Genomic DNA, 19,775 nt, shown 5'->3' with positions numbered 1-19,775 from the left:
GTCTGCATGGAATATGAATAAGGGGCGACTGTGGAAGGGGTGTGGGGGGAGCAGGCTGGAAAGGAAGGTGAGGAAGGCCTGTAAGAGACTTGAAATATCACAGCAAGGAGCCCAGGTTGTCATGTGTGGGCCCTGGGCTCTTGTGAAGAGGGAAACAGGACAGGCAGAGGAGGCCCTGACAGTAAGGATGCCTTCCTTTTCTGGGTCTCCCTTCTCGGGAATAATATGTAGGAGTGATTGATAAACCCCTCGGACCAGGTGACAGGATCTTAAGAACTGGAAATTCTTCCTCCTTTTTTTGTTTTTTTTATAAATTTATTTTATTTTTGGCTGTGTTGGGTCTTCGTTGCTGCACACTGGCTTTCTTTAGCTGCGGCGAGCGGGGGGCTACTCTTCGTTGCGCAGGCTTCTCATTGTGGTGGCTTCTCTTGTTGCGGAGCACGGGATCTAGGCATGCGGGCTCAGTAGTTGTGGCTCACGGGCTCAGTAGTTGTGGCTTGCGGGCTCTAGAGTGCAGGCTCAGTAGTTGTGGCGCACGGGCTTAGTTGCTCCGCGGCACGTGGGATCTTCCTGGACCAGGGCTTGAACCCGTGTCCCTTACACTGGCAGGAGGATTCTTAACCACTGCGCTACCAGGGAAGCCCTGGATATCTCCTTTTAATCCCACATGTTTTAGTTATGATTTCATTTCAAAGCTTTAATTTTTCCTCCTTTGTACATCGCAGAGAGGAACGTCTACCCGGCGGTGGTGTGACAACTGTAGGATGCTCACATGGTTAGCATGGATTTGGAGGTGTAGAAGCCGTTTGGGAGGTGGCGGCCGTGAGGACAAAGGAGAGGAGGAAACAAGGCAACCAAAGCGCTCGGCACAGGGAACAGCGGCCAGGACATCACGGGAACAGGAGGCCAACATTTCCTGCACCTCCTGTCTTCCCTCTCCCTTGGACTTAGAGAGGAAGAAAGTGAGCTGAGAGAGGGAAAGCTTTATTCCCTGGAGGGCCAGCACCGTGCCCAGGGGTACCTCCAGAGAGCCCGCCTGCCTGCAGCGGCCCCGGAGAGAAGGTGAGGGCCTACTGAGGAGGTGGCTGACAGGAGCCCCTGAAAGCACTGAAGAAGGCGAGAAAATCCAGGGCCCGACTAGGTGAAGCAGAGGAAAGTACCTAAGGGACTGGCTAAGTTGCTTCCATGATAGTGCTTGCCTGAGAGCAGGGACGTCTAAAAGGTAAGAGAATTAATTCACTGCCCCATGCCTGCAATTACTGTCACGTGATCATGTGGCACCCTGAGATGGAAGGGGGCTGACACGGGTCCTACTGGAAATGCAGCCTTAGCACGAAAATGTTCCCAGCCCTCAGCAATGAGGCAAGCAGGAGTTCCAAGGCCCATTGGAAGAGCTAATCCTAGAGGTAGGATAGAGGGTCCAACATGGTCCAACATACTGGGTTATTTGTTTTGGGGTGCCCATCTGGTCAACTCCAGGAACAATAGCTAACATTTATTGAGATCTTAATTCTCACAGTCCTGAAATGAAAGATATTAGCACGTATACACAAAAATAGTGCTTTTAGTTCATCTTTTTGCAAAACGTAGGTAGTCGATGGACTTTGTTAATGGCTATTTGTTAATTCACTTATTGAACCCTTCCTATGACCATTTAAAAGCTGTGTCTACTGTTCAAAATGTGCTTTCCATATTAAGGAGGAAAAAAGGTACAGCCCTTTCAAAAAGTAGAAGTAGTTTCTGACAGAAATCTTTGGAAGACCTTTCGCTGAAAAGAATCTCACAGCCTTTTCTGCTGAGTAATTACTATACACACAGGAAAACTCAGAGGATTTAGCAGAGTAAACTAGAGCACTGCTTTCCAAACTGTAGGTCACAATTCATTGATGTATTGTAAAGTCAGTTTAGTGAGTCATGACTGCATTAAAAAAAAATGTAGACAGCTGATTCACATCATTGTACAGCAGAAACGAACACAGCATTGCACAGCAACTATACCCCAATTTAAAAAAAAATAAATAAAATAGTACTAGGGTGTACTGCCTATACTATTGTTTTGTGAAAGTTTTATATATTTGAGCAAGGAAGTAAATGTATTTCTCATGGAAGGTAAGAGGTAAAGATTGAGCCCCCAGTGTGATCCCCAAGAGTAGCTGCTTCTGGACTAGGACAGAATCTGTTAAAGAGACTCTAGACAGAAAAGGATGAGCCTCTTTCCTACCCTTAGTGCTGTGATCATAAAGGAGAGTGAAACAGCATTCCCAGGACTGAAGGAAGCCACAGTCATGGGGAAGAGTCAGTCCCCCTTGACCTTGACTGCTGACTTAGTGAGCTCTTAAGAGTCAACAGCAGCAAAGGGAGGCTGCCTGCAACAGAGATGTGTCAATACTTTAAACAGCTGCTCAGGACCTGTGAACTAGGCCTAGGGCTTTTGCTATTGGATGCGGGAGAAAGCCAAAAAAAGAAAGACAAGGTTTAGCTAAATAGTGATTGAAAGAGTTAAAGTGAAAATAAACTTAATATGTGTCCAGGTGTTTATGAAAAGTTTTTTGGTATTAGGTTATACCTTTACTTAGACACAAAACAACTGGAATAAGTAAATGTTTTGCTTATCGAAAAAAATCCTATTTTTCTAGAAAAGGCAATATTGAAAGGCATGTCTACTAAGCAGGAATTAGTCATGTTCTTTTGAGGGGCTGAGAGAGGAGGGGCTGTAGGAGACAGCATTCCCGGCAGAAGGAGAAGTTTGTGCAGAGGCCCAGCAGGCAGAGGGAACACGTGTGCTTAGGGACCCTCCGGGGACTTCAGCTCGGCTGGAGCTCGCCCAGAGCAGTGAGAGAGGAGTCCGCAGACAGGGCAGCGGCTGGTCATGAAGGGCTTTGTACGTGATGAGATGGGGTGAATCCGGGAGAAGGACAGAGCTGGCGGGAGAGGAGTTCAGTTTTTGGACATGTGGAAACATCGACAGGTGACTGGTCTGGAGATCAGGAGAGGAAGCCAACTTGGAGAATCTTTGGAAATCATCGGTTTATGGGTAGTAACTGAGGCCGCGGAAGCAGAGGGGATGGCCCTGTTCGCACTGAGGGAGAGGAAAGAGGGCTAAGAAAGGGCCTGGAGAAATACATTGAAGGCCGACAGAGAAAGCAAGCCCAGGGAAAGGACGGACAAGTAGCAGAGGCAGAAGAAAAACCATGAGAGTGTGGTGAAACAGGAACTACAGGGAAATCACTCCGAGATTACAGGGCCTGGCTCACCGGGCCAGCGCTGGGGCAAAATGGACATTCGGTGGTGACTCTGGGTACTGTGGCCGGGCAGGCTGGGGGTAGGAACTGCTCCTCCTCTGGACAGCAGGGGAGGGGACGTTGCTGCAGGGACGTTTAGGGTCTGGGTGCAGGAGGCCAAGGGATTGCTCAAATGGTGACCAGCATTTTCTGAGGGTGAGAGACAAGCTGGTGGGGTAAGAGATTTGAGGGGAACGGGAAGTTTGACATAGCGTCCATGAAGAAGGAAAGAGACTGATTTCAAGATGCCGGGTGGACAGAGCACAGGTCCCATACCAAATAAAGCGCAGACTAATTCATACCAAATAAACAGCAATAATATGGAAAAAATAATAAAATACGAACTCTTAGAGGACCAGAGATCTGGGGAATCTCTGAGAATGAAAACGGGCCAGAAGCCACAGCAGTAAAGCAGGGGCTGCAGCAGAGCTGCTAACACCTAGGTTAAATGTACAATCCATTCACCCAGTAGTTACTGCACACCCCCTATGTGTCAGACACTGTTCTATGCACTGGGATCTGCTGCAAAAGATGAGTGCAAACTGAGAATCGGAAAAGGGGGCACTGGGAAAATGCAGAAGGACTGCCAGGGCTCACTGGACAGTACAGGCCGTATGTTTGTAGACGTACCGATCTGAACAACTTATGATTTTTCTTCAGCAACCTAAGTGTACGAGCAGAGTTGACTTGACCTGGATTTTGTTTTCTTGACTGGGGACAGGGGAAAGGTAACAGGGGCAAGAGGTGTGAGGATATTAGAAAGAAAGCAATGCAGTCAGTTATTTTTTAGCTGGACTTTCAAATTTAATTTTGATCCAATTAGAGTAACTGGTCACAGCCATCCTGGAGGACAGAGCTAATGTCCGCCTCACAGGTCAACTATGTTTTAAAACGGGCCTTCTCAAACTTTAATGTGCATAGAGATCTTGTCAAAACGCAGGTGCTGATTCAGTAGGGCTGGATGGGGCCTGAGATTCTGCATGTTTAATCAGCTCCTGGATACAGACAGTGTTGCTGGTTCACAGATCACTCTGCGAATAGTAAGGTTTTGAAAGGTTTTGCTTTACTTTGGGGGAGAGTTGTTTTGCACTATGGTATGGCTTACCGGTGGGGTGCTGGGGCTGGCTGACTGCTACATTTTCAGGAATTCTGCTAGGTTGACTGACATCATGCTGATAGCTTGAAATTGGCCGTAATGGGAGGTTCTGTCCTATGGCAATGCCCAACTGCTATAAATCAGGGCTTTCCTGCTTCCCTTTGGAGAGCTGGTTGTTAAACATTTACCGGCATATCACTAGGTAAACCTGTATAATAGTGAAGCACGGATACAATGGGCTTTGGTGTCAGGGGTCATGGAGCACCCGTCCCGGGTACTACACTAAACAAAGAGCCTGCTGCAAGCATTACAGAAACTGATCATCTCTGGTGCCTCGGAGGAACGAACAGAGGCACATGCTTGGGTCACCCTATCCCATGAGCACCTAGAGGAGCAGGTTGTGGAAAGCGAGAGTGGGACTGACAGGCTGCTCTGAGCAAAGGGTGACTTGCTGGAAATTCTCACCCACGTTGCCTGGCTATCTCTGGGCAGCAGGCTGACTCTGATGTGGGTGTGTCAGGCTGCCCTTTCAAGGCCCTGGGCTGCACGACCAGGCTGATACTTTATCTGGAGCTGCAAAATGCGAAAACTGATTCTCAACAAAGGCAGGGGGGAACAGGTTAACTTCCATGATATCTGCTTAACTTACTGGCCTTTAAAATCGAGGCAGAGTTTAAAAACAACAACAAAAACATATATATGTGTGCACACATATAGACTGATAGATTTAATTTGGTCAAAGGAAACCAAATGAATCCCATTTGGTGACAGCTTGGGGAGGAAAATGAAATCCCTCTGCTCAAAAAGGGCATCTCCTATTTTCTGACCTATGGGTCATGCAGTTTTAATTTCCTCTCTCTCTCTCTCTCTTTTTTTTTTAATTTCATGAACCTGCTTAAGGCCACAAAGACTCTCCCGAATCCTTCAGCTGTCTGGCAGATGAATGGCTGCCAGCTTCGCTCAGGTTACTAATGGTCTGTGCCAGGCTGAAGTTCCCCAACTCTGCCTGAATGCGCCTTCCAATCTGTTGCTGGATGACACGGAGGTGCTCTAAGCGGCTTCTGAGGAAGGCGGCTGGGGAGGAGAGCTGACCCAGAGCTGCTCTGGTCCCTGGAAGGGTGGCTCCTTGGGAGTGTGTCTGGTGCCACCGGCTCTGGTTTGTGTGAGCTGGGGCTGGCCAGGGCCCAGAGATATAAGGGAAAGCTGTGCTACGAGCAAGGTTCAGAAAGGGAAAAGATTATCTCCCTTCGGCCAGCTTCCAAGCAAAATGGGGTTAGAGCCCCTGTAAATGGCAGAGCTGCTTCTCATCTCCGGATCCAGGTGGGAGAACAATGGCATGATGACCTGCCATTCACTAGTTGGATGGCTTTACAATGGGGGTGGAGAGGTGGCGTGCCCATGTCTGTGCTTGTGGGAGTCGAGGGGGTGGGACATGGCTTGTTGCAGCTTCCATGGTGCACGTCTTCCTTTCCAGGGAAGAAGGGGGCACGGAGGGGGTCTGGTCCTCAGAGATGGCTGTCTCCTGTGGCCAGATAAAGCACCTCTCCATCTCTAGCCAACTCCCTCTCTTGCATCTATTCTGTTCATTTGCCAATTATCACACGAGAGCTATGGGCAGGCATGAAGCTAGTGCTGTGGAGAAAGAGATGAGGACAATGCATCTCTATCCTGTTAGTGTAGGAACAGAGGAACTGAATGGGATGGGAAAGAAGAGAGGGAAAAGGTTAACTGCTAAACCCAAATATCTAAAAGACCTGGAGGATCTGCAGGAAATTGGGACTGTGTAATAATGTCAGGCATTTTGAGCCCTGCCAAAAATGCTTTTTTTTTTTTTTTGCGGTACGCGGGCCTCTCACTGCTGCGGCCTCTCCCGTCGCGGAGCACAGGCTCCGGACGCGCAGGCTCAGCGGCCATGGCTCACGGGCCCAGCCGCTCTGCGGCATGTGGGATCTTCCCGGACCGGGGCACGAACCCGTGTCCCCTGCATCGGCGGGCGGACTCTCAACCACGGCGCCACCAGGGAAGCCCCCTTTTTTTTTTTTTCCCAAAAATGCTTTGACTCTCGATCTTGCTTGTCCTGATTCCTGCCCCAGGGTTGTAAGTTTCTCCTCCCTGGAATCCCCTCTTCAGGTAGGCACGTGGATGGAGCAGTTCATGGTAAGGAATAACAGGCTTGAGGGGACTCAGGCAAGCAAGAGTGAGAAGGCCTGCAGCCAGGATTTGCTCCATCCCTGAACAAAGTTCCTGTTGACCTCAGAACACTGGCAAGAGGCCTGTGGGGCGGTCTTCCTCAGGGATAAAAGCCGGGCTAGAGCTGGCACTAACAGCACAGATGTCTAGAAGGAAGGGGTACTTTAGAAAAAAGGAGAGGCAGAAAAAAAAAAAGAAAGAAAAAAGGAGAGGCAGGCTGTACTGTAATTCTGCAAAGATGGAAGGGTTGTGGGCTTTCCTAAGTGCATACGTGTGTGTGTGTGTGTGTGTGTGTGTACACCTGCTTGCCCGGGGCAGGGCTTACCCATCATCTAAGGATGTCTCTGCTCTATGGATGTGAGAAGCTACCCCAGGCCCCAGTTGCTGCACCGTCTCAGAGATAAGAGTACAGAGGCAAAAGGCAGCGTGAGGAAAAGCTGTCTGGGGGATCACACCAGCCTTGCCTGCTGCATCCTTGCTCCCTCCCCGGCTGGCAGGGCCCACTGATACTCTCCAATCTATAAAGCCTGCAGCAGGGCAGAAGAAGGTGTGCTGCCTCACTGTTCAGTGCTCAAGGGCTGCTGAAACCTTAGGGACACCAAGGCTGTCCCTTCCCCTGGAGAAGGTGTCCTTCTGGGAGCCACCTATACAATACAATTGTGTAACCACAGCGTGTTCGTACGCATTAGTCCATGTAGGAGGGGTCGGTTCCCTGGGAACCCCCCTCTGCACGGGGTTTCCCAGTATCAGAAGCTTCCAAAATGGATGGCAATCAGAGTACTAACTAAAGAAACAAATGGTCAAAACACACACCCTCTCCCACCAGAGAAGCTCCATACCCACAGGAGCTATTCACGACCAAGCCAGGCTAGGAGCGTGAGGCCGCCTTTACCTGTTCCGGATCCCACCACGTCCCGGCTCGGTGACTCGGCCATGGCATCGGCCAGCCGCTCCCGCAGGCCCTCCTCCGTGTGCTCCATGGAGGCCATGTGCCGTAGCCCGAAGCCCTCCGGCCAGCTCCCACACACCTCCAGCAAGGTCACGCTCCGGTCGAAGGTACCTGCAGCGCACAAGGGACATCTGACGCTGAGTCACCTTGCAGAGAGCGGGCCGTTCTCTATGTCTGCTCACCGCCAACTCCCCGCCCTGCCCAGGGTCCATTTTAGCCCTACCACAGGACGGATGAAGGAGGGAACGCCACGAAACACGGATGTGCAGGGCAGAACGAGACCGCTCATGCCACCAGATCAGAGCGTGTAGACCTCCGCGGCGTTGGCCTAGTGGTTTTTGAACTGTTTTCTTTTTTTGTTATTGTTGCATGGCTTGTAGGATCCTTGTTCCCCCACCAGGGATTGAAACCGGGCCCTCAGCAGTGAAAGCACAGAGTCCTAACCACTGGGCCGCCAGGGAACTCCCCCGAACTGTTTTCTGAGGACCTACAGGGTTCTCTGAAGTCTTCAGGGACTGCTTCAAGATCTAGGTCAAGGGTAGGAAACTTCTTTCCCAGGTTCAAGCAAACTGCCCTCCCCACTTTTCTCTGTTTGAGGCAATAGGGCTTCGCCTAAAGATTCTTTTTTTTTTTTTGTGGTACGCGGGCCTCTCACTGCTGTGGCCTCTCCTGTTGCGGAGCACAGGCTCCAGACGCGCAGGCTCAGCGGCCATGGCTCATGGGCCCAGCCACTCCGCGGCATGTGGGATCTTGCCGGACTGGGGCACGAACCCGTGTCCCCTGCATCGGCAGGTGGACCCTCAACCACTGCGCCACCAGGGAGGCCCTAAAGATTCATTTTTAAAAGGGGTTACATAGCTTAAATTTTTTTTAAAAAAGGCATTCTAAGTCACTATATCCTATCACCTATACCAAATGTCCTCAGAAAGGTTATGTCCCGATATCCAACGGCAAGTTTGTGGCAGGCTTGGTTCAAGAACTCAGATCTTCCGATGGCTCAGTCTAGAACTCATTCTACTCCACCGCCTACAGTCCCCCAGCTGCCCCAGGACACGTGCACCACTGGGGCGCCATTTTCAGGACGGCAGCACGAGACTTGGGTGATAGCATCTTCAGCAAAGACCTTTCCTCGATCTGAAGCTGCTTCCCAATTCCAAAAAGTACACGGTGCTCTGCTGAATGCCAAGATTAGATTTTACATGCAAGATCACTTCAAAGGCTAAATTTAAATTATTCTCCTTTATTATACAGCAAGTCTTCTGTGAAAGCTTATTTCATCCACTCTCTCTTGGAAGGAGATTATAGTCATGCTCTGTTGCTTTAAGCACATACCATTTCCCCAGCGATTAGGTAACTGAATCCACTGCATTTATTGGGCTTGGTTCCTGCCAGCACCAGGAAGATGGGGAAAAAATGCAAATGCCAATGTTTCCCAAAGTTAAAAGAACACCACCACACACTCTTTTTATCAGGTCTTGCTTCTCCTCTTTGATCAGCCGTCAGAAACTATCTTCCCTTGGCGGTCAGGACTGAGCAGCGTCAGGGCACACTCTCTGCCAATGACAGGTGGTAATAGAGAGGGTGCGAGCCCCAGCCCCGGCAGGCGGCCCTGCCTCTGATAATGGCCAAAGCACTGAGGTGATAACCGTTCGTAAACACTCCGACAGTCGGTGACTCCATACATCAGCAAAGAGGGCCAGATAATCCTGAGCTCTCCTGACCAGACAAAGGCCCCTGGCCAGCCCGCTGGGATTTCTATGTGTGGCAAGGGTCACTCCTGGTTCCTGGATGTCATCAGCCAAGTTTGGCTTTGATTTATCTCTTGCCTAACTGGAGGGTAGATTCCTGGTGCCGGGGTAATGGGCAGCGTCTATAAATGCATCTCCCCAAGAAGAGGCCCACCTTGGGAGTGCGTTGCTGGGGATCAGCCTGTCAGGTGGGACTCAGGGACGGGGAGCTGCCCTATACCACCTTCTCTCTCCATCAGGTAGGGTCAGGCGGTGGGTCTGGGGAGCCAGGCGCTGGGCAGTGGGGGAGAGGTGCTCTGAGTGTCAGCCCTCTAAGGGCCTGGGCTGTGCCAGTGTTGCCCTAGAGCCCACACTCAACCGGCATCAGCCACGACTCAAAGGTGCCCAGTCCCCAAGGACACACAAGGAATGAAGACACACAGTGGACTGCTGATTCCAGTGCCCACTCACTAAGTGATGTGAGGCAAGTCCCTCCATCTCCTTTTTCCATCTCTGAAGTACAGTTGGTAACTCTCTGCCCTGTCTCAAAGGAGGGAAGAGATTAAGCGAGGTTCCTGCCGGGAGTCTGAGTTCTCCTCTAGCGCCACCCCACTCTTAGTTGACAAGATCAAGAGCTACAGCACCAGCGTTCCTGGTCTGCCTGGGGTCTGCCTGGGAAGTCTATGCTTAGTAATTTCCAGAACAGGAGATCAACAATAAAATGTGGGCACTCCTCCACCCTGTGCGCTCAGGGCCGGGGCGGCAACTTTTTATTTTATTTTTTTTTTATGGACAGAGATGTCCCAGAGCCTGGGGAAGGGAAGAGAATGATCTCACTTCACAGGAGCAGGGTGCCTGCCTCTAGAAAGGCGCTCAGTCAAGGATTGTACGTACTGTGTTTAGAGGTCAGGGCAGGTAAGCTGACAGCAGGGCCAAGAGGTGTATCAGAAGCCAAAGCAGGAAGAAAACGAAACAATCCAGCAAGACGTTATGGCAAGAAGCGTGCAGGTAAGAGGCCCTGTCCATGAGAGAGGGTAAAGGCCAGGGGAGTACGTAATATTGTAAGGGACAGAGTGACAGTATACAGGAGAAAAGGATCATGAGCTAGTGTTATAGTGGAGAATGGAAACAGAAACACAGGCTCTAACACATATTACTTGTATGCGTATAGCTCTGGGCAAGCCCTTTACCTTTCTGAGCCTCTGATTCCTCATCCATAAAAATGGAAAAACGATACAATCTTATAGGGGTGTTATGGGGTTTGCATTAGATAAATAGCATATAGTGAGTGCTCTGCACATAAGGGGTAATGCTCGTGTATATGTTAATAATAACAAATATGTACAACTTTATACCACTTGAAGCGTCATCATAAATGTTGACTATCACAGTGATCCTGAAAGGCGAGATGGGTACCACTCCAATTTACGGGAGAGGAGCTGGAAGCGCAGAGAGATTCAGTGGCTTGCTCAAAGTCTCCAAGTGACAGATCTGGAACACAAGCTCCTAACTGTCATCTTGGAGATCATTCTATCAGCTGCATCTGGAGAACTGTTATGGGGAGAAATCACCTCTATCTTTCCTAACTTGCTCTGAGAACTCCTGTCACCTTCAACCACGGCCTTTTAAAAATCTTTCCCACACCCAACCAGCCCAAGTTTCTTGGAGTATCCTGGTAACGCCGATGAGTCATCCTGTCGGATGGCACACAGGAGAAAAGAAAAATTGATAGAAGATCTAATCTGTTCTCTCTCAGCACGGGCACTGCGAGGAAGCTGTGAGTACGAGGCTGGGGATACAAAAAGTGCTCAGCAAAGGAGCATTTGATCATTTCGACAGTCCTGAGAGGTCACAGAGAGCACACAATCAGTGGTCCTGCTTATAGTGCTAGAGGGAGTCCCAGCAGAGGCCCAGCGATGCCCCCCTTCCTGCCCATCCTTCCACCCCTGCCAGTGCAGATGAGGGCAGCAAAGGCGCTCACGGGGTCCCCTCGTCTTGGAGGGAGAAAAGGGCTGCAGGTGTGTGCGTGTGCCAGCAGGGGCTGGGGTTAGAGGCTAAGCCCTCGGAGAGTGAGGTCACCTCTGGGCTCTTAGGCAACTGCGCATCTTGTCAGCGTGATCGGCACCGCTATCATTCATCTGGCCAGCCTAGAGACACTCCATCAGATGGGCTGGCCCTTTGAGCCCCATTACAGGGGAAAGGGTCAGTTTCAAGGGGGAGAAGACACTTAGTGCAGGTTGCTTGCAAAGCACAAAGTATATGTACTTAGCAAAAAACATCTTTAGCTGAAGCAATGCTCTGCTGTTTACCAAGCCCTCTCACGTTTATGATTTCGGTTAACTCACACATTCATCAAATATGGATTAGTGTCCACTGTGATATGAGTCAGGCCCCGTGCGGAGGGATGGGAATACAAAGTGAGAAAGAAAAAAAAAAAGCTCAAGGTCCACAAAACTCTGGGAAGCAGCAATGGTCACCATTTTACAGATCTGCATTTTTCTGAGACTGAGGGACGTGAGACAACTTAAGGTCACCGGTCCTCAGTGCGACAGTCTTCCCATGATGCTCCCTGGGGACCCCTGCCTTCAGGGCTGCCTGCCACCCCACTATTCTCTGAATATATTTTCTAAGATTCGGTTCAGGTCTCATTGGCTCAACAAAACCTTGTTATAATGATAATCTAAGTTATCATGAGCACTCTTCTACAAAGTCTGACTGTACGCGAAGTCCTTCACCTCTTGGGATGAAGCTGGTGAAAGTTATAAACTTACCCCCAAAATGTGTATTGGCAAACATGAAATGATACGAACAGTTCCAGGGTGCTGAGGGATGCCTCCGAAGCCCATCCTCAGATCCCAGGTTAGTGAGATCGGTGTCCTGGTGTTCTCCCCACACTGCCTTCTATGATTCTCATGATCTGCTCTTCAACCTAGTTTAGAAGCTGCTTTAGGGCATGGATTCCTCCACAAGCCGTAAGTCTGTAATAAGCACCGGACTTTGTGCATTGTGCTTGCTCCAAACATGTTTATTGACTGATTATGAACATCTGAGAAATCTGACAGTCACTCTGGAGTCAGTACCCTTTGGGTGCATTGCCCCAGAGACTAAACATCTAGGGCCAGGGCTGGGAGGCGGAGATGGAGGAAAGCAGAAAACGGAGCTAAAATTAAATAAGAGGAAGGAGACAAATTGTAAGTGAGCAGAAAACAATGTTGCGATATCATTCTACTACCCCCTGGAGACTTATTTTACAGGTGAGATTCTGGGAATTGGAAGAACCCGAACAATCTGCCTCGGATGACACAGAGAGCCAGGTTCATACAGGTGAGCTTCCCGAATCCTGCTTCCCAGCTTGGCATCCTGCATTACACTCTCTCCCCAGAGGAGAAATGGGTCAGGTTCTCGGGTTTCACGAACGCATTAAAGGCATGCCATGACAGCTGGCGAGCCAGCAAGCTCCAGGGGGAGGTGAGTGGCACACGTGCTCTGTCTTTTGTGCACCACCGTCAAGGGGCAGGGAAGCCCAGCGGTGGAGGCAGCGTGGGGGAGGTGGGATGTTCCTCTGAGCTGATAGCGTCTAATCACACCCTCGCTATTTAGGAGATTGTGGCTCAGCCTCCGCTTTGCATCCATTAGATTCAGCCCAGGGTTTGGATGCTGATGAGAGCCTGTCGATCAGATTTCCAGCCACCAGGGAGGCCAGGTACCAAGAGCAAAACTTGTCATTAAACAACGCTCTTCAAGACAGAAGCCTTCCTGGGTGAGAGTTTGTGATGATAACGATGGCCACGATAACTAAGAAATGATCCCAGGCACGATGAGCGCGGCCATTGGAGAGGGTCCCCACCTGATCTGCAAACTAGGTCACCAAACTGAGCTTGAGACTGGTGCTTTCTCTGTGCTTACATGAACAGGTTGCTTCATATCAGCACAGGCTGAGGACATTAGCTTTGTGGTTATTAGATGTGGCCACAGGCATGTTTCACTGTCTCAACATGTGCTATGTCATGGCTAACAGACATGGGAGAGGGAGGCTGAGAGCATATGAGGACCCCATCTGTCCCTCTCAATCCTTTACGTTGGTTCCCAAGATAACAGTAACCCACATCCACAGACGTAGTACAGAGCAAAGAGGCCTAGACCCCAGCAATCTTTTATGACTCCGACTATCTAATGCTCACCAAACTTGTGACCGTGTACCATGTTTGTCCCATAGTCATCCGTTTGGCTGCGGGGTTTAGATTCGGCGGTTAGGTAATTAAAGGATCTACTATTCCAGTTCAGAAGTAAACTTAGCAATAGAAAGGAAAGGTACCAGCGAAGTACAGAAACACCCTTAGCTAATGGTGGCAAGCGAGGAGATGCTGGCGAGCCAGATGTGGTGATGCCACATCTGTCCTCACAGGCCCTCGGGGCCACTAGTGGGAAGGAATTAGTCACTGTTCATCAGAGGTCCATGAACAGACTACCATGTGGGGCACGTCAAAGGCACCTGAGACAGGGAAGAGAAATTCAACAGTAACTGAGACACTAAGAATTTATGTGCTATTTAAAATAGTCATTTTGACAACGATTTTAACTGCAATATATGATCACAACTCATACTTTAAAGCTTAGGATATAGATTACAAATCCAGACATCCAGGCTATAATTGGAATTCTCCCATTAACTTTTCTGGTTACTCTAGGTCTTAATTTCCCCACTTACCACATGGAGAATAAATGAGCAACTCTCATTTAAGGGGTTTGCTAATAGTTTCAATGTAATGAACAGTAATACACTAACAGAGCAATGGTGACATGATGTCTGAGATTCCTAGGGTATCCAAGGGTACCAGATTTCATTTTCTATGAACCAGTTCCATAAGCAAGCAGCCACCCTGTAAAGGAGTCTTGGCTGGAGGAAGCAAGGAAGGATTCTCTTGTGGAGACTTTGGTGGAAGCGTGATGCTGCTGACACCTTGATTTTGAACTTCTGGCCCCCAGAAATATGAGAGAATAAATTTCTGTTGTTCTAAGTTACCAAGTTTGTAGTAATTTGTTACGGCAGCCCTAGGAAAATGATACACCTATAAAACAGGGAAATGAATGTTTGCCTTCCAGGGCTGTCATGAGCATCTGATCAGATAGGACATGAAAGAGTGCTTTGTAAAACTGCACGGGGCCACTCCAACATAGAGGACTACCCCAGGGTTCTGTGAGCAGCTCTTCTTAGGGGCAGTGGGATTCTGTGACAGGCTTAGAAAGTGAGTAGGGACACCTCTAGGCCAGAAGACAAGCAGCTTGAGGAGGATACTGGGTGGGAAAAAGTCACATCAGCTCCCAGTCTGGGCAACTCCATCGTGAAAGCTGAGTGGTTCTGTGTCATTACATAGCCAGAGCCTTTGACAGGGAGTTACAGCACCTACGTTGGGTATGTATCCTCCACTTCTCTGAGGATGACTGCAGAGGGCCCAGGAGAGCAGGGGAGGTGGTGTCTTAGCTCTGAGGTCAGGTCCCTCACATCCCCTGATCTCCCCACATCAGAGGGATAGGACATTTCTGTTCCCTAAATTCTTTAATGAATAAACAGAATCGTACTCAACACAGGTAAGGATGAAATGAAATAGGCTGTTGCTAATGGGAATATTATTGTTATAAACTATCTAAAGGGCAATTTGGCAATATGGATAAAGAGCCTTTTAAAAACATGAAAGGCCACTTCTAGGAACCTAACCCAACCTAACCCTAATCTAAGATGCCAACAGCCTTCATGCATAAAGATGCTCACTGCTACTTGAATGCAGCCTTACAATAGGGTATTTGTTAAGTAAACTATGCTTCATAGTGGCAGTAGAATATTAGGTAGTCTTGGAAAATGATACTTATAACAGGAGAAATTCTATAAGAGATGATGTTAAATTATTTGGGATTAACAGACATACACTATTATATATAAAATAGATAAACAACAAGGACCTACTGTATAGCACAGGGAACTCTACTCAGTATCTTGTAATAACCTACAATGGAAAAGAATCTGAAAAAGAATACATATGTATATATAAAAATATGTAAATTTATATATACATATATATACATATATAACTGAATCACTTTGCTGTACACTTGAAACATTGTAAATGAGCTATACTTCAATTTTTAAAAAAATAAAACAAAATTGTACAGTTAGTATTACTGAACAATGTAAAGAAAGCATTAAAAAAAAAACATTTTAGGGCTTCCCTGGTGGCGCAGTGGTTGAGGGTCCGCCTGCCGATGCAGGGGATGCGTGTTCGTGCCCCGGTCCGGGAAGATCCCACATGCTGCGGGGCGGCTGGGCCCGTGAGCCATGGCTGCTGAGCCTGTGTGTCCGGAGCCTGTGCTCCGCAACCGGAGAGGCCACAACAGTGAGAGGCCCGCGTACCGCAAAAAACAAACAAACAAACAAAAACATTTTAAAAGAGTCATGACAAAATGTTATTAACCACGGTTGCCTCTGGGCAGTTGGGTTATATGGAACTCTCCTGTTACTTTAAACCTTTCTATTTGTTTCTTATAACTTCCGTAATCAGCATAAAGCAAACCAACAAATACTAAGAAAAAACTGGAGAGAAAAAAATGCCTATGGCAGCAACAGTCATGCTTGGACCTGGATCACAGGTGAGCCTGTGAAAAGCATTGGAGGGGAAGCCCTGACTCTGCTGAGCTGACTCCCTTGCCAAGCTCTGTGCTTGACTCAGCCAGGGCAGGTGAGCCTGTGGCTCCAGGGCCCATATTTGACTTTTCTCCCAGTGGCCGTGGTTGGCTGCATGCGCCGTGACCCATCCCTGTGCACATTTGGCATATTTCTTATTAATTCATATCAGGAATGTGCACCACCTTGTGTGTGAAAAATGGCAGAAACAATTCCACCTCTGTACAAATTTCATACATCAGATCAGAGAGGGCAGGTAGAGCAACTCTGGAAGGAGCCGATTTTTACATCAAGTCCCTTTACCTGTCACCTTTGTCCCCACCCTGCCCTGCCCCCCACACTCCCACTATCCTAGGAGACACCCTTCCATGACTGTCAAGGAAGGTCTGAGCCCCTCGCACATCATTAGGAGGTCACTGAGCAGGGCCCTGCCTCTTGCCTGGGAGCCCAAGAAATCAGTCATCACTGCAGGTCCCAGGGGAGTTACCACTGGCTTCACACTCAGACCAGACCCGAAGGTGCCTCAAACAGGAGAGCTTTCTGAGTCAGGTGGACATGGGCATTTCCCAGACGGGATCCCAGAGACCCTTTCCTCCTCTGCTTGAAACGTGGCCCCATCAAGATTTCTCGCCGTCTAGGTGAGCAGAGAAGAATCATTTTGCAGCTAGGCTAACCCTCGGCATGCTTGGCCTGCTTCTGAGGGTGGAGAGGAAGTTTACACACAGCCCTCTGTCACAGGATTTCTATGGTAAGGCTCAGAATACACCGCAAGACAAACGGTATCCTCGGAAACCTAACAGCTCCTTGAATGGAAAAACTTCACGGAACTGTTCTCTCTCCAGACAGGTAAGCGCACAAACTAGGTTTTCCAGGACAGTCCCGATTCCACATAATTAGTTCTGTGATCAGATCAGGTATCAGGAAAGGCAAGAGAACGGACATTTGTCAAGTGTCTGTTTTGATCCAGGCATAGCCACTTCACGTGCATTACCCCATAGGAATCACCCCAACACGTCTGATGTTGGTATCAACATTCCCATTTTACAGATCAAGAAACTGAGGCAGAGAGACCTCACATTTTTGCTCAAGATGACAATATCAAGGGTATGGTCAGGATTCTGATTCTAGGTTCATCTGCCTCCAAAGCCTGTACTTTCCCCATGAAAATCCAGGCTGAATTTTGATTTTGAAAATATGGCTGCAGGACCAGGAAGGGGGTTTTCAGCTCAGTCTTCCCAGTCTCGAATTATAAAGTGGTTCTTGCCATTCAGCTGTGGTGGGGTGGGGGCAGCAACCCAACTTAAACCCTGTGTTTGTCTTGAAAGAGATTACAGTGCTCCACAAATAGGCCAAATTTGAGGCTCTCAACTGAGGAGAACTTTGAAGTCTGAAACCTGGGGCTAAGATGTCCTGTTTTTATTAATTAAAGAAGATGTTTCAAAACCATCAGATGCATCACAACTGGATTTCAGATGTGAAACCCAGTATACACATAGATGAGCATGGCTCGCCCTTTTGGGTTGTTTTCGCTCCTCCCTGAGGATCTGCATTTCCTCAGATGAGAGTGCTCTGCTTCCCGGTCTGGCTGAGGCGAATGTAGGCCCAACTTTGCAGGCCTGGGCCCTGCTGGCCTCAGGAGTTTTCAAAGGCCAGAGAGGGATGAGTGGGCAAAGTGGGTCCTGCTGCCATTTGCTCCTCTAAGCCCCCGGGGCAGTGGCTGTGGGGAAAGGGAGGGCCACCCTGTGCCGAAGGAGGGTCCACCCTGTGCCGAAGGAGGGTCCTGGGTGTGCGTACGGGCCCCAGAGCTGACTGGTTTGATACCCCGCCCATTTCTGGTTTTATTACTGGTAGACCCCTAACTCTGTGGCCTTGAAAATGGCGCCCCCAGCTTGGGAAACAGGCATTTCCATCTGTAACGTGTGGTCAAGCCTTCTACCAGTCTCTGCCACCAAAACCCATCAGTACTGACTCCACGGGGTAAACCTGAACCAGATTTTCCGCCGCAGGCATCTTGGGATGAAGATCTGGGCCTGGCCTGCCATTCTGACGTGGGGTCTATTATATAACAGGATCTCTACGTTCCAGGCCCTTCCAAAGAAGTTGTTCGGCAGAGACTTGGCCTCAGGGCCTGCAAGGAGGAAGATGAAAACCAGCACTGTTTGGACAGTGCGGGACCCCCACTGGAGCTGGGGTGCCTGGGGATGCTTTCCATCGGGCGTGGAGGTTGAGGTTGGTGGAGGACAACCCACGCTAGGGAAGGCAGCGGGCGGGGAGGTCTGAGCACAAAAATGAAAGCAAGGATGTTCCTCACGTGGGGCTGTGAGTCAACTCCACTGGAGCAGGAAGTCTCTCATGAAGAATAACAGCTCACATAATTCCGCAGAATCACTGCATATTTTCACACAGTTATTTCACTTTGATTCTAGGATCACAGCAATTTGTACCGTAGGCAGGACAGACACTGTCGACTCCATTTTACAGATGAGGATACTGAGGGTCAGGGAGGGTCTATGACTTGCCTCAGTCACCTTAGTTTCTTGCCTCACAGGGTAGCTGTGGAACCATCTGTGAAGGTCCTCAGTGGACAGACCAACACACTTCAGAAATATCATCGTGGCTGCCTGCGGTGGGCACAGAAGTGGGATCACAGCGTGGACTGGTGACCCACCTTGCTGAAAGCCTGGCTAGTGCTTTGCTTGGGTCCCTTGTCCTACAGGGACCTCCTTGACTTCTGGCCTCATTTCCTGGCCTGGCAGCCATGGGGGAGGGGGTGGGGCTCAGCTTGGTATCACTTGAATTTACCACACAAGGTGTGTTTGGGGCTTGTTCTGCACCTGAAACAGTGGGGTGCCCGGGAACTGTCATTTCCTGCCTTGACATGTCCAAGTATTTGTTTAGCCCTGGCTGGTGACACTGACTAGCCGCCCAGGCATGGAAACAAAGGAGGATGTAGGGAAAAGTTGAGCCGCTGCAGGAACACACAGGGGGGAGCACCGAGGCATACAAATCTTCACAATGAAGATAATCCCTTACACTCACACTGCCTTACCCCTCACAAGGTGCTTTCACAGGCCTTTCTCCCCTTAATCCTCACAACACCCCTAGGGAGGAAGGCAAGGCAACTATTGCTAGTCCCTGTTTCACAGTTGACGAAATAAGTGCAGGGAGTTAAGTGGGGGGCAGAGCGTAGACAGGGGAAGCCCATCCTGTGCTCCACACCTGTGCTACTCAAAGTGCGGGCCCCCAATCAGCAGCAGCAGGAAGCCCATTAGAAATGGAGCCTCTCAGGCCCCACCGGAGAGGTGAATGAATCAGGATCTGCGTTTAAGTCGGATCCGCAGGGGATCCGTGTGCGCAATAAAGCTGGAGACCGCTGCTGACACGCCCTCCCCTCCCCTTGCCCTGTCCCACCAAACGTTCTTAGAGCATGCTTAGAGAAGCACCTTAGAGATGCTTCTATCTACTCATTTCAGACAAGGAAATTGGTCCAGGGAGGGGACAGGTCCTGGCCCCCGACGGCAGCAGGAATAGACAGAACCTTGATCTTGCTAATCAGTCCTGGGTCCCTTACATCCAGCTGACATTCAACTGGTACCTCCTTTGCCTTTCCATCCCCCTCCATACCCCACAGGTCAACCCTCAGACCACCCTCATCTGCCAGTCACTCAGCCTCTCCCCTTGGTTCCAGCCTTGTGCTAAGTGTTGACACAAGTTCTAAGGTCCGGGGTTAAAGCAAACAGAGAAGTTCATACCTCGTGCTAAGTCTAGGAGCCGAGTAGAGAGGGTGTGTGTGTGTGTGTGTGTGTGTGTGTGTGTGTGTGTGTGTGTGTGTGTGTGTGTGTGTGTGTGTGTGTGT

General features: G+C 49.5%; 1 protein-coding gene across 3 annotated transcripts in view; it reads right to left on the bottom strand.

Annotated features, from left to right (window-relative positions):
• BCAS3 (BCAS3 microtubule associated cell migration factor) overlaps positions 1–19,775 on the bottom strand; it is a 572,645-nt gene that overhangs the window by 15,312 nt on the left and 537,558 nt on the right. For all 3 annotated transcript variants that reach the window (XM_082679094.1, XM_082679096.1, XM_082679095.1), the window contains one exon: positions 7,460–7,627. In XM_082679094.1, the coding sequence (XP_082535220.1) occupies positions 7,460–7,627 (168 nt within the window). The remainder of the gene's footprint in view (positions 1–7,459; positions 7,628–19,775) is intronic.

This window comes from Grampus griseus, assembly GCF_964374135.1.
Source record: "Grampus griseus genome assembly, chromosome: 20".
In the NCBI taxonomy this organism is placed as follows: domain Eukaryota; kingdom Metazoa; phylum Chordata; class Mammalia; order Artiodactyla; family Delphinidae; genus Grampus; species Grampus griseus.
The sequence above is the reverse complement of the archived record's forward strand: the minus strand, read 5'-3'. Positions and strand labels throughout refer to the sequence as shown.